The sequence below is a fragment of the Malus sylvestris genome, chromosome 2, assembly GCF_916048215.2.
Source record: "Malus sylvestris chromosome 2, drMalSylv7.2, whole genome shotgun sequence".
Classification (NCBI taxonomy): domain Eukaryota; kingdom Viridiplantae; phylum Streptophyta; class Magnoliopsida; order Rosales; family Rosaceae; genus Malus; species Malus sylvestris.
In genome coordinates this window covers 29182421-29198283 of record NC_062261.1, presented here as the reverse complement: position 1 = coordinate 29198283, position 15863 = coordinate 29182421, and the positions used below count along the sequence as shown (strand labels likewise).

The 15863-nt window shown below is 36.0% G+C and overlaps 1 protein-coding gene across 3 annotated transcripts; it reads right to left on the bottom strand.

The window, feature by feature from the left end:
- Nucleotides 1–554: 554 nt before the first annotated feature.
- LOC126587231 (protein BTR1-like) lies at nt 555–5631 on the bottom strand. 3 transcript variants are annotated; one of them, XM_050252286.1, is made up of 8 exons: nt 5282–5631; nt 4575–4813; nt 4366–4472; nt 2855–3048; nt 1776–1837; nt 1240–1335; nt 1099–1160; nt 555–1011 (listed from the first exon to the last, which is right to left on the bottom strand). In XM_050252286.1, the coding sequence occupies exons 1-8, from the start codon at nt 5367–5369 to the stop codon at nt 915–917; spliced, it is 945 nt and encodes a 314-aa protein (XP_050108243.1). In that variant the 5' UTR covers nt 5370–5631; the 3' UTR covers nt 555–914. The 3 variants fall into 3 exon arrangements, with proteins under 3 accessions (XP_050108243.1, XP_050108230.1, XP_050108236.1); XM_050252273.1 differs by having other exon boundaries at nt 1776–1903; nt 5282–5630; XM_050252279.1 differs by having other exon boundaries at nt 1776–1840; nt 5282–5629.
- Between the last annotated feature and the right edge of the window lie 10232 nt (nt 5632–15863).

Genomic DNA, 15863 nt, shown 5'->3' with positions numbered 1-15863 from the left:
CATACGGGGATTCCCACGTGCATACAACGGACAATAACAACTCAATCAAGTAAGAGTCAAATGTAATCAAAATGACATTTATTCAAAACCCTCTTATCACTTCTATCAACTCTACACTCAAAAGGTAATTCCCAATGATCATATTTAAATTATGATTGATTACCAAATTAATTGCATAATATCTTGCAATTAAACTCATAATTCTACCAATAAAGGCCGGTCCCTATTTCTCCAAAGAGGGCCGGCTACACCCTCATATATAGCCTCATCTTCACACCGAAATGCAAGTTCATTCTCTCTCAAATTCTAACTTTAACATCGAAGATATTTCAGCCAAAGCCTCCCATTCATTGTGGGCGCCTGAAGCTTTTGACCTTAATCTTAGGTATTATTATTTTATAATGCACTTTCGTCAAAGGAGAAGACGGCTAAAATTTGTATCCACAAAAATCACATGAGCTCACTAGAACTTGTATTGTGTAAAAATATACATAAATCGGGGTCGACGACAAGCAATATCACTAAGGAGAGCGGGAGAGCTTTAACCCGAGACGCAGGAGAACAAATTTTCCATTATAAAACTTGATTTGCATGGAAATAAAGCTACAAACGTATATTGAGACGGCACCTACAAATTCAGAAGTTACAAACTGTATAAATAAAGAAATAAAGCTATTCATTCTATTTAGCCAATAAATAATCGCTTTCTCCAACGTTGTCCCTCTTCAAAAACAAAAAAGATAAGTCCCTATAAATTGCGCTCCAGACAAAAAGAAATTTTTCTCCCGTTCTTGCTTCCTACCACAGCATTCAAATTTTCTGAACCAAATTATCATACTGTGAGAATGAGTTAATTCGGGCAGCTCCGTCCGCCAAGAGACTCTCTGAGAGAACGAGTTGGGATACTTGGAAAGCTAATCCATTGCCCTCTCGGAAGCATAGGATACTTTCTGCATAATCATGGACTCAGCAGCACGGATTGCCCTTTGTGAACCCGTAATTGTCACCTTCCTGTAGAACAAGACACATGATTTGAAAGTTGAGATTTAGAGATGGTCGCTTGGGGCAGAAGATTAACGACGCCAAGATTTTTAATACCTGTCGGTAGTTCCAGACATGAAGTCACCCCTATCAGATATCTTTATCTTGGCTCCACTACCCTGCCAAAACAAAGTGCTCTGGTTAGAGTTTGTGCAGATGTTATGAAGCTACAGCATATAAAGTTGGTACTTATAAAACCTGACTAATCTCTGTTATGGTCCTTCCACCACGACCAAGAACCAACCCAATATGCTCATCTGCAACACCAATTGTGACCGAGTTGCTTTGATCCTCCTGGAAAACAAAATGTTTGTTGTCAATAAAAAATCAAAAGTTAAAAGAGTATGAATCAACTTTTAATTTGACTCAGATGTCTTTTGATTACTAAAACTGATGATGAGACGATACATGGATAGCATGACAATTATGCACCTGCAATCAAACAACATGTTACCATTCCCTTGAGTGTTTTAACCACTATGGAAATAAGGTTCATACAGCATTTTCTACTTCCAAACGGACTAACAGGCCCCAAAAGAACCATTTGACAAGTCATAATTTCAAACACATCCACTGTCCCACATAATATCTCAATGCAAATTCAGAAATACTATCCCAGGCCAACACAAACAAGTCTAGAAATGAACACTTACTAAGCATATATATTCAAATTATACAAGTCCCTGGATGTTTGTTAATTTAAATAAGATAATATCTTATGTGTAAGAATGAACCTTAGCATTCTGAAACTTTCCTCCAGTCCCGTTTGGTGGTCCATAACTCATTGCATTGTACGCTGCTGTTGCAACAGAAGGAAGCACATATGTATATGGAATACCATGAAAACCCGAGAAGGAAACACCTATATGTTCAGTTGGAAAGAACTTACTAGGATTCAAATCTCACCATAATTGTACATACTCCAATCTAGGCAATTATATGAAACAATGCAATCATACTATGAAACAAATGGTCATCATGAACCACTATTTACAACCACCAAATTTTTAAAATTAAAAGAATTTCATCTGATTATCCGTTTTCTCAAAAAATGTTATAGATGCAGAATGTCCAGAAGCAGATCCTACAGGGACATCTCACTCCTAAAATCCTCTACTTTCCAAGGGCTTGTCCTGGTGCAAGCCCAGGCTGTTCCCATCACTTTCCCAGAAAATAAACAAAGGGATATTTGGATCCTGGTCCTTGAGTCCAAATTTATTTGCTTGCCCCCAATAACAATCAAATATTTAAGTGTGGTCTAATTAGATGAGTCAAATATATGCACATATGCCATTCTATTTCACACACAAGAATATCAACTTAAGGGAGTTTAGAACCTTTTCTCAAAAATTAAAATAACTTCTCTTTCGTTCTACTCTGTAACAATTTGCTTTATATCAAAATACATTGATAGAAATTGATCTCTCTTATTTTTCATTTCAGCTTTTCAAATTCACTTCAATATTATACGCAATGGAAAATGGCAGGAAATGACTTTTCTACACAATTGGTTTTCTAAGTGATAGCACACTTAAAAACTGTACATGTACTTTTAATAGGTATGCCCTTTTTATTCCCATCGTGGGGTAATGAAGATCAAAATTGGAACTTCTATTGTTTACAGTAGAATTGGGACACCGATTTGGCTACTTTCCAGCATAGTTCATTTTAGGTCTAATATGTTCTACGCCGTAAAATATTTTGCACACCAACACACTAAGTTCTCTCTATAAATGAAGAACTTTCTATTTTTATTTATTTATTTATTTTGAAAAGGCAATAAATTAAGGATAACAATCATAAGCGGACACACCTGGATATGAAAATGGGGCATTCATAGACTGAGCATAATGCGAGTCTTCAGATAGCTTAGCAACAATTAAATCAACTGCTCGCATCTGTTCATCCAGACTTCCTGTTATTGTCACCAGTCGATCATTCAATCCAAAGTAATTATTGTCTTGTGGTGATATTTTAATTCCAGCTTGTGATTCTTCAATAAATGACCTGGTCAAAGGAAATCTTAATTGTTAGCAACTTTATATATTTTTGTTGTGTGACATACATAAAAATGAGGACCCTAATATTGAACAGCATGAAAGTTTACTAAAATATGAGTTAAAAGTATCAGTTTGCAAAATTTTACCAACGAAAAGACTTCACTGTTCAATAACACTTTAATGAAGAGTAACTACTGAATCTAGTCTGAATGTCTAAGCACCAAAAGACTGCAAATATATTTATTATCTCACTCAGCAACAGGGCATAAGCATGGGCCATGGCTTTTCTCATGTAAAGAGAAGCCTACACCCAACTATCTCATGAAACAAACAAATGACAACATAACAGGAAGGGGAAATTAATTACCAAAAACCTCCACCTAATAGAACTGCCAATGCAGAATCCTAGTCACTGCATGTATTGCTTTTCTTTTCATAAGTAAAAGTATCCTTATAAAATAACATATATCTTCTATTCTAGTAAACTGTGTATCTCTGCTACCTTTCTACTCAACTTCTATAAATTTCTCTAGTTAGGTCACGACACCCTTCATATTTTAAAAGCTGAACATGATAAATGATTGTTATCATTTGCAAAAAAAATCAGTTATGACAGGACTCCAAATAGGACGTATGAACCAGCCTCAAGCAGAACAATTCTATGTATAAAAATGCCTCTCCATCTCGAGCCATGCATCTTGAGTCTATGCAATTATATAAGTAATCAATTTTGTCAGTAGACATTCAGCTACAACTTTTCTTTGATACAATAGCCCACCAGCCATCATGTCACCTCCAGATCAACACACATCATTTTCCAAATCCGAGATTTTATTTAATTACGAAGTCCAGTTCACTCATTTATGTTAGCGAGCAGAAACCCAAAATTAAGGAACTGACTCTCCCTAAAAAAAATTCACATCAGAACAATTATAATATTGTAGATCCACTACTTTAGCTAAAACCTTGCTGATTCTCTAATAGTTTCTGACAGCAGAAAACTCTGCAAATTGAAATTTGTTTATACTCGCCAATTCTTGTATTTCTAGGTTTTTCCAAGTATCGTAGCCACATCCGTAGTGAAGTAAAGATGCAATATATGGGCATGTTCTAAATGAACACATACTTCAGAGAAATACAAACACCAGGGAATGTCACTTTATTTTGTTACTATTACTGAAGGAAACAAAAATAAATATTTAGTCTCACAACAAGAACTCAGATTTTCAACATTAAGAGAAGATATTTTATTTCATCACTATGTTCTATAAGCATGGCAAGAATGAGTTATGCTATTAAAAAATCCATGATGTTGTGTTCTTACTTTATGGTAGACCCTCCTTTCCCAATTATGCCACCACATGAACTATTTGGAACAACTAATCTCAGCTTTGTTCTCGGCTCCACTTCTTCAGTTTCTTCAGAATGAAGCTGACCGACACAGGAAGAGCATAATTAGCACCAGAAATATCTAGTTTACTTTACCAATATTGTAGAAACATATATGGTGTGAACCTGCATCATCAAAAGTACCTCACTCAGTAACTTAGCAAGAACAAGGTCCACAGCCTTGACTATTTCATTAATTGTTCCAGAGATCATAATAATCCTATCAGTTGTTCCGGGGAAAAACTCATGATTGCGTGACAACTGAATTCTTGCTCCAGACTGCGATTGAAAATCAGTGATTGTTGCACCACCCTTTCCAATAACAGAACCAGCTGCAGCATTTGATACCAGAAACCTAACATATGTAGGCTTCTCCACAGAATCTGGAACAAGTAAAAAATAAAAGATTAAAACCGAATGCATTTAGGACATACGGAAATCAGACCCTGGTTGAGCTTTCACTCTTAAGACACTTGCAACAAAATCCGATTTATGCCGTAAATAACAATTATACGAAACTCCCTCACCTCGGCATCAGTTCAGAATACGAAATTGTTCAAATTCAAACGTAATTTGCAACCCTATTTTCATTCAATTGGAATCCCCTAGGATTTTCTCAGCAAACAAACCAAACGTCGGGCTTAGGTTAGGGTTGGGGTTTCATTTTACAGAAAGCAAACGGAATTGACTTCAAGGAAGCTGACATTTTCATCATTGTACCACTCCGCCAAACAATTAGAATACAAAAACAACAGAAATCGCCACTAGATACACACATCACATAATACAATACATAGACAGCAGAGAGAGAAAGTGGATCGGATCAGAGAAAGAGAGAGTGAGAGAGATACCGGAACCCGGTGATTTGGGCGGCGGCGGCGATAAGCGCCTCCGCGGGGCCTCCGGTGACGACATGTAGGAGGCCTCGGTGGACTCCATTGTCTTCTTCCTTCAGAGAATAAGATATAGAGGGGAGAGAGACTCTAGAGCATTCGCAGAATTGGAAATGGGTTTGAACTTTGCAGACAAGGGTGTTTGATGAAATTCTTGAGAGAGAAAGCGAAATGTGAGATTTGTGAGTGTTTTGGTTTTCCGCTGTGAGCACTGAGCTGTTGGGGAAAGGGAACCTCTCTCTCTTTTAATCTTCTGCCTACTTCTGCCCACCTGACCCCTCTCTCTCTCTCTCTCTCTCTCTCTCTCTCTCTCTCTCCTCGTCTTTGTTCTATATTGGCCGTCAGAACCGCCTCCCAAGTCCTGTTTTGTAATTTTCAACTCTTTTGCCTTTTCAGATCGGATGGATTTATTTATGGCCGTTGATGTCGTCGACTTTGGTGAGCTGGTATGCGTGATGAAGGGTCATGATCTCAGCCATGGTCAAACTCAGGACCCACGTTTTTTTACAATTTGTATTATGATATTAGGAAGGGATAGGTTTGAATGCCCACCGCACCGCCCACCCACACGTTTTGGTTTCCATGCCCAAGTATTTACCCAAGATATTTTATTCTCACCTTAATTTACTGTTGTAAGTAGGGATGACAACGGTTCGGTTTGGGGACGGAAATGCTATATCCATCCTCATAACCACGAAAATTAACTATATCCATAACCGTAAATTAATCATCGGGTATTATCTATAACCATACCCACCGGGTAACGGATTTTTCATCGGTTAACGGGTATATCCATATTCATCAATACAAAAAATATATTCGTTCAGTTGAGACATTATAAGTTAGAAGATATTAATTTCGTCATTAAACATTTGATGTATAAAATGATCCAATAAATGGATCTTGCTGAGCATAAAAATTAAAACACTAATGATGTTGGCTTATCTTTGATATCTCTCATAAGCACCATTGAGTTCACATTGATTTTGATTCAAAACTTTACTTTCCTACAAAATGCAACTTTTGTATTCTCAAGGTAATGATTCAGTGAATAATAGATGTACAAATATATCTATAACTGTATATATTGATGTATAAAATGATCCAATGAATGGATCTTGTTGAGTATAAAAATTAAAACACTACTGATGTTGGCTTATCTTTGATATCTCCCATAAGCACCATTGAGTTCGCATTGATTTTGATTCAAAGCTTTACTTTCCTACAAAATGCAACTTTTGGTATTATCAAGGTAATGAATCGGTGAATAATAGATATACATATATATATATATATATATATATATATATATATAAATTATATTTGTTTATACCATATTTAGGGCCTCGTATTTAGACCTCGTATAAATACTCGGGGACTTAAATATAATTATGTAATAAAGAAAATGGCAAATATGTAATAAGTGAGGAGTCCTTATTCTATAAAAGGACCCCTCACCCTCACAATTTGGTGGAGGCCATTTCTGGAGCCTTCTCACCCTTCTCACATCTCCTCTCATTACAGAGGTTCTCTCCCTCACCTCTTAGATAAATACATCATCAGTGTGGACGTAACCCAAACCTTGGGGTGAACCACGATACATCTTGTGTTATTTACATTTCATGCAGATTCACGGTCAGATTTACGTTGTTCCAAGACTTCCGGTTTTGTGCATCAACATTTGGCGCCGTCTGTGGGAATCGACACAAAAAGCTATATCGATTCTCTTTCATGTTTTCACATCCATCGTGAATCTGAAAAATCACAAAAACCCAGAATTAGAAAAGATCCAAATCTGAAACACTCCTCAGCTCTCTCTCTCTCTCTCTCTCTCTTCTCTATCCGTCTCTGTTACTCGTGACCTGACTCAGTTCGCAGGTTTTGAAAGAATGGTAGTTACCGTTGAATGGTAGGTTGTACGTGGGCCACGTCATGAATTTATTTTTGGACCCATAACTCACCGCCATGGATGATTCCTTCGGCAAAAATACAGAAGCTCCTTCGTCCTCCATCCTCCGTCTCTCTCACAATCACAGACACAGCAAAAAATGGAACCTACGAAGTCATGGATAAACGCTTTCAGAGCAAAATCAAAGCAAGTCACGCTGCTTTGGCTTGAGAGCTTCCGAGAGGCCTGCTGCCTTCACCGCGTTCTAATCCTCTGCCACCGGTCGAGAACAGAGTCTCAGTCAGCTCTTCCTTCTTCTGCGTCTGCGTCTCTGCAACTGCAATTCTTCTTCGTCCTCATCATTCCCCTTCTTCTTGCTGTTTCTTCTGTTCGTAGCTCCACTAGAGATATCGCCAGAACTGAGGTTTACCCGTGAGGTTATTGTCTGGTTAGAAGAAAAGTCTGATGGATTTTGACGAGTACGATTATTTAGAGAAAATAGTAAAATCCACTACCAGACCCAGCAGCGGTAGGACAAGAGTCCCAGCCGAACTCCGACTTCCCCAGCTCCACCACCGCGTCGAAGCAGGACCGTCGAGACCATCAAGGAAAACCTCGAGAACTGCCACCTCATAGCCAAAATCCGTTGCAATCAAGGGGACGCCATGGGAGGTACTGAAGCTGTGCATGACGGGGATGAACGTCTAGCTGTTCGTCCACAGCGAGGAAATCTCACCGACCATTAAGCTCTATAGGGATTTTCAGGAAAAAAAAAAAGGAAGAGTGGGGAACAAAAGCAGAAGAGCAGAAAAGAAAAGTACTTTGTTGGGATTTTTATAGCTGGAGTACACCAGCTTGTGTTCAAACAGCAGAAAAAGAAAAAAAGAGGGGTGATAGTGGATGGGCACGACCAAGATGTCCAAGAAAAGCAAGTGGAGTTAACCAGTTTCGCCAAGAGACAGAGATGCAGTGGAAAGCAAAAGCAAGGAATAAAACATCCCATCAGAATGATGTGATTTACTTTTCTTACTTTAAAGTGATGTAATTCATTTTTCTTATCTCTCGAAGACATCTGTATAAACCCTCCATCAGAGGGTAATAATACCAAAAAAAAAAACCGGCAAAGCCCAAAGTAAATGGGCTGGAATGTTGTGTGGAGGGCGAAGGCCTATAAGCCCAAAATAGCACTAACCAGGTGACAAAAAATACGCCCAGTACTACAAAAATTTATTCGGCAACCTGCCGCTATTACCACCAACCAGGTGATGAAATGTACAACCCGTACTCTAATATCATTTGGCAACTAGTCATTCATGCCACCAACCAGGTGATGAAATGTACAACCCGTACTCTCCTTCATGCCACCAACCAGGTGATCAAAAGTACGCCCAGTACTCCAAATTATACATGAGCATTACTCATGTCATTCATACATAAACATTCATGAGCATCACTCATGACAATCATACATAAACAATCATGACCATCATTCATGACAACATTCATGAGCATCACTCATGTTAACATTCATGAGCATCGCTCATGTTAACATTCATGAGCATCGCTCATGTTAACATTCATGAGCATCACTCATAACAACATCTATGAGCATCACTCATGTCAATCAACATAAACATTCATAAGCATCACTCATGTCAATCAGCTTCAAAAGCTTCATTTACAGAGCTCTAGCTTCAAAAACTTCATTTACAGAGCTTTAGCTTCAAAAGCTTCATTTACAAAAGCTCTAGCTTCAAAAGCTTCATTTACAGAGCTATAGCTTCAAAAGCTTTATTTACAAAAGTTCTAGCTTCAAAAGCTTCATTTATAGAGCTCCAGCTTCAAAGCTTCACTTACAAAGCTCCACTTACAAAGCTTCAGTGCAGGTTATACAAATACCGCCTCCGAACAACGCCACTTCGGCCTATACATGGATTCAATTTGAAGTCTCCAGCCAACAGACTCTATTGATCGAAGACTTGGGAGACTACATTATCTACCATATATTGGGCCTCAACTGGGCCTCATGAAAAATACAAAATACTTGGGGAACTCTAGCCCATCACTTATGTATTGAGGAGCGAGCCTTTATTTTATAAAAAGGACTTCATCACTTTCATTAGAGAGCACTCATTATTCATGTACTGAGGAGTGAACCTTTATTTTATAAAAGGGACTCCCTCACCTTCATTAGAGAGCAACACCGCCAGCTGAGCAACCACCTCGTTGTGAGCATCACTCCTAACCCATCACTTATGTATTGAGGAGCGAACCCTTATTCTATAAAAGGGACTCACTCACCACCATTAGAGAGCATCGCCGCCTACTGAGCAACCGCCTCGCCGCGAGCATCAACTCTAGCCCATCATTCATGTATTGAGGAGCGAGCCCTTATTCTATAAAAGGGACTCCATCACCGTCAAATGCCACAAGCTGAGCCAACCAAGGCAACATAAGCCACGAGCCTCGCAGCCCCGCAACGTGTGCTACTTCTAGTTGAGCATCATTTCAGATTGAGCACCGCCTCATATCAAGCATCAGTTCAAGACAACATCTAGTTACTTCGGCCCACACATGGATTGAATTTCAAGTTTCCAGCCAAAAGACTATCTTGATTGAAGACTTGGGGGACTACTGTTTATACCATATTTAGGGCCTCGTATTTAGACCTCGTATAAATACTCGGGGGACTTAAATGTAATTATGTAATAAAAGAAAGGGCAAATATGTAATAAGTGAGGAGTCCTTATTCTATAAAAGGACCCATCACCCTCACAATTTGGGGGAGGCCATTTCTGGAGCCTTCTCACCCTTCTCACATCTCCTCTCATTACAGAGGTTCTCTCCCTCACCTCTTAGATAAATACATCATCAGTGTAGACGTAGCCCAAACCTTGGGGTCAACCACGATACATCTTGTGTTATTTACATTTCATGCAGATTTACGGTTGGATTTACGTTGTTCCAAGACCTCCGGTTTTGTGCATCAACAATATTATTTACTAATCAGGTTGGATTCAGTTATGGATACGATTTGGGGACCTCTATAACATATTCAAAACCATAACCGAATAATATAAACGGTTTTTCCTCATATCCAGAATATACCCAAACTTCCATACCCAAATCCGTTCCATTCGGATGGTTATCCACGGTTATCGGGTTTAACGATTAGAATTATCATCCCTAGTTGTAAGTGGCTCTTTACCAAATCTGGCATTCGTAGAGTGTTTTTAGTATTCGTGTTATTTTCGTGACAAAACTGTTATAAGTGGACCTCTATTACAATGGTGAATATTCTTTACACTACGACTTGGGTTTGAAATTTATCGGCTCTTTGATCTAACAAATTTATCGTATGATAATAAATAAATAAAAGGTGACAAAATTATTTGCAATACTTTTGTAATTTTGTATACAATAGAGGGGGGTGTGTGACTGTGCTCTATTCATTTTCGAAACAAGATTCGGGTTAATTTTTTTTTTTTCTCTCTCAAATTGCAACTTTCTCAAAGTGATACTCTCTATAGACTCTTTGTCATCTCACGTTTTTTGGCACAATATTTTATAACGTTGGCACGAGAATTGTGCCAAAAGCATGATGTGACAGAGAATCCATAGCGAGTCTCACTTTGAGAAAGTCTCCTTAGCATTTGTCAAGTATGGAAGGCCCTAATGATATGAATGAGTGGTTGTCAGGAGTTTATACGGACCTTGAAGGGATAAATGATCTCTGTAGAAGGGCTTTCACATGAAAAAAGTGCCTATTTGCCAAAAGGCGTGACTCTAAGAAGAAGAGCTATTGGTTGACAATGAAGACATATGTCACTTTAATATATGAACTAGATACAATAAATGTACAAAGAGTTACAACCTTGACTATAGGGTTACACTTCTTATAAGAGTTAGGCTTATTTTTAGCTATGCCCTCTGGAACTCTATTTTGATCTGACTTTACCCTATGTAACTCAAAAGTCACTACTTTACTCCTTGAAACTCAAAATTCGTTTCATTTGACTTAAGGACTCTCTTCACCCTCAAACTTATAGGTCGCATCCTGAAACATATGTGAGACCCAATACCCAATAAGACTATGCCACGTGTGCAATAAATTTGATTATAAATCTCTATTATGCGTTAATATTCAACAATAAGAGAATATTAAGTTTTAAAGAAATTAAAGAGATGAAATAATTAAAAAAGAAATTGATTAGCCAAGTGCATCAAAATCAAAAAGAAATTGATTAGCCTAATGCATCAAAATCAAACCCACATAAGAAACTAAAAAATATAAGGCAATGTGGAGCGAATTTTGAGTTTTACAAAGACGAGTTTCAAGTTTCAGGGGGCAAAATAAGATCGAAATCGAGTTCCAACAGGTAAAGTGGAACAAATTTTGAGTTTCAAGGAGTAAAGTGACAACTTTTGAGCTACAGGGAGCAAAATGAGATTAAAGTCGAGTTTCGGGGGGCTTAACTAAAAATAAGCCTTAGAGTCAACCGTTCAACTAGGGTTACACCTTTTGGAAGGTACCATGTGGTTGTCAATGACTAGGTTTGCACTCAACCCTATTTCATTTATTCCAATTCACTTGCCCAAGAGAGTTTAGGAAATAATCTATCTTCCTGTGTAATCCATAGTTTAACCACGGCCATCAATGGAGAACCTATTTCCTTTCGATCAAACAGATACAAAGCGAGAGAAGGATTTTGGGATGAGTTGGTTGGGTTATATGGTCTTTGTGGACCACGTTGATGTGTTGAGGGCTACTTCAATGTGGTAAGATTCACTAATGAGAAGTCAAATGGGTAAAGAGTACAAGAAACACAAAGATTTTCAATGACTTCAGCAAGGTGGGAAAACAATATGCACATGTCAGACAATTTGTCTTAGCAATAACAATGTATGATCATTGTCCTCTAATGTTGGATACAACTGCGGTGATATGAGGTTTAGTATCATTTGATTTGAAAATACGTTGATGCAACATCCTAGCTTTAAACGACTGTTCAAATAGTAGTGGAGAGAATATGACAATCCAGGTTTGGAAGGCTATAAGCTAATGGAAGGGATTGAAAGGAAAACTCAAAGAGTGGAGTAAAAAAGAGATTTATATGAAAATTTGTAGTGGTGATGAGGTTTCCATTGGAAAAGGTGGGAAACTCTTTACAATTCAGTGGCATATAACATATTGTGAAATTCAATTAATAAAATACAAGCATTATGCTTCTTTAGTTGGAAGTGTGTTGCATGCACGCGATATGTACATGGGTTGATTTAGTTTTTGCATTAAGTGAGTGAGATTTCAAGCGAGTCTTGATTTGGCGCATTGAAATGGTGGAAACAAAATGTTGTGATACCTGAAGAAGACATGGTCCTATGCGTTGCCATTCCATTATGTTGACAATTTAGAGTTAGTTTGTTACATTATTGCAGATTTGGAAGGATGTGTAGATGATAGGATGTGAACTAGTGGGTTTATTTTCATTTCAAATGGTGGTACAATCTCATGGAAAAGCAAGAAGCAAACTCTCATTTCAGATAAAGGTACAGTCTCATGGAAAAGCAAGAACCAAACTATAAGGGTTGTATCTACAATGAAGTCATAACATATTAGTTGTCCTTAATGAGGGAAAGTAATTGGATGAAAAACTTGATTTATAATATGAACGTTGTGAGAAACATTGAAAAACTATAGGAGATTTATTTTGATAACACTTTGGCTATGTTCTTTAACAAAAAATAAATAAAAATATAATAGGTCTAAATCTTTGAGGCTAATAGACTTGATGTCCCACCCCAAATCCATGATTAATATATTATAACAAAATATGAAACGTGTCATTGCAGTTTAAAACCGTTAAAATTCACAAGATTTCTGAAACACAAGTTTTATTAGTAATCATGAGTAGTTCAAAGTACATAAGTTTACAGTACCAGAGAAAATATTCTTTCTAAGATTTTTGTAAATACGAAATGCTTAAGTTTTATTATAATATAGATAAAGTCACTTCAAAAACAAAGTGTAGCATCTTCAAAAACAAAAATTGTAGCATCTTGAGTTACACAAACCTAGTATGGATAACCAAAAAATATAGTACATTTGACTTAGAGAACAATCACACATATTCACAACAATATCTAGCCAAAAGTAATCATAATCATGTCACAATGTTTTTATTTTTTTATTTTATTTTTTTGTAGATAATAGTATTTTTCATCTTAGTGAATCTCATATTTAGAGAACTGGTAATATAATACAAATCCTAAAATTTCAACAAAACAAACCGCAACATGTTAGAGTCCATAATACTAAACTACGTACATCCAAAAGTTAGACTTCTCACCACCTAATAGGTATAGTAGTGCACTATCTGAAGGGACTTAACCTCATAATTAACTTTCAAAATTCTCAACTGCTTTTACTAGAATTTCACTTTTAATATAGATGCTAAATGCCCACTCATATAACTTCCCAATACAATAATTCCTCTAGCATGTTATATTAGTTCAGATATACATATTAATATGAGTAATGTAATGTGTACTTACAAGCATGTAAGCATTAGTAACAATACATCAACCAATAAATTGATGAAACGTATACAAATATAGGCTTGTCGTAAGTAATAACTCATAAACTTTCTACATACTAGTCATATAGAACAATATCTAAGAATCAAAATGTTATGTTCATTTGATTATGTTCCATATTTAAGTATTGCTTTGAACTTTACCAAACTTTCCAAATTTTAAGTGCTTGTTATAATCTTTAAGTTCACATAAGGAGCGAAGAACACAATAGAGAAACAAGACTGATGTGATCAATTCAGAAATGAAGAATGGTCTTTGAAAAGCATGTTGCACACAATTGATTGTGTGGTTATTTCTCTCTAGGTATTAATTATTTAATCACCAAACTTTCTAGACTTGTAATCAAGATTATATGCTTTGAAACAAAATGAATGATAGTTTTCAATCGAACATGTTTGTATAATGTAAAATGTTGAGCAGGTTATCTATTTAGGATCGTTAAAATTATTTTAGAAACGAGTTAGATACAACCACAATTAGTCATATGTAAAAGATGAGTTTTTTGGCGAGATTCACCAAACTCTTTTCTTGAATGATTATAAATGTAGGAACTAATTGAGCAAAGAAAAGAAGAGTTTTCACGATTTTCAACGGTTGGAAAACTCATGGAACACTAGAATCTGGAATTTTTTTTTAATGCAGATTACAATGGTATAAATACAACAAGCTATAACAAAGCATTTATACATATAAATTAATCCTTTAGAGATATACATTTTGGAAAGAAAAAAAACATGATGCATTTTATATTTGATCTATTCTCAGGGTAAACAACTATATTTAGGTGCTTCAAATACTTATAAAAAAGTGCTTAGGAAAAATGACTTAAAGAACGTTTGATAACTTTCTTGAGTTTGAAACTCTAAATAGAAAGATGTAACTTTTCTAAAATAAGAGAAGTGTTTGAGATAATTGATAACCAACTCATATTTCATAATTGAGTTCTAAATTCTCTGTGCTTTTACTTAGGTGAGCAAGGAGTGTTATTTATAGCCCAAAACTTAATTTGTTTGAACTAAAGTACTAGAAATTGATTGATAATTATCTAGTTAGGGAACCAAGTTTTGGTTGATGATTGAAAATATTTAAGGTAGATAGTGCAGCTAGTCGTGTTTTAGCAAACATTTTATTTGCTGATCACAACACATAATCTATCTCAATTTCTTTTAATCTCAATTGAGGGATGAAACCCACAAAAGCATTTTAATCATAAATTTGAAAACTTTCCGAAACGACAAATAATTTCTTAACAACAAAATCAAAATCTTAGCTAGATAAGAGGATTAAGAACATTTTAATCACAAAAATATACAAGTCAATTAAAAATAAAAATGACAACATGTATAACTACATTTTGATCGTTTTACCTTAAGTTCATTCACCTGCTTCTTTAACGTTTTGAACTTAAAAATAAGTATTACTACGAGTTTGAAATTGAAAATGGCTTCTAAGATAAACCAGTATAACTAAAATCATTTCTAAGTTTGTTGGTCTTACCTCTTTTAAATGTAGTTCGAGATTTTGTGCTATTACACATCAAGTACTTGAAGATTCAAGACAAAGTTAGTGAAGATGAAATAGATATCGAGTATCTTAACACCCATCAAATGGTGGTAGATCCATAAAGGCTTTACTTATCACATAATTCAATAAACATATTCTAATATTGGATTTACAAGCTTCTCTTGATCGAGTTTGAAATGTGGGAGTAAGTTATCAATATCCTAAACCTTACTATTATATGTTATGAATAAAGAAGTGTGCTCAGTTTGATTCAATTGCAATCTTACTTTTGTTAGTAAAAATACTTGTAAGAGTAATGTACTTATGAAGTGCAGCACATTTTCTAATTATGTTGTTTATATTGTGATGATCATGTAATAAAGATGCTTATAGTCTCTTAGAACCAAATATATGTCAGAAATTTGCTAGCATACTATTAACTCCCAACTATTGTTCTCTCAAATATATCATTTACATTTTGGTTTGATTAGTTTGTAATTTGGAATATTGATACCTCCTTTTAATATTCAGTTTTTCTAATGTCCGATAAATAGA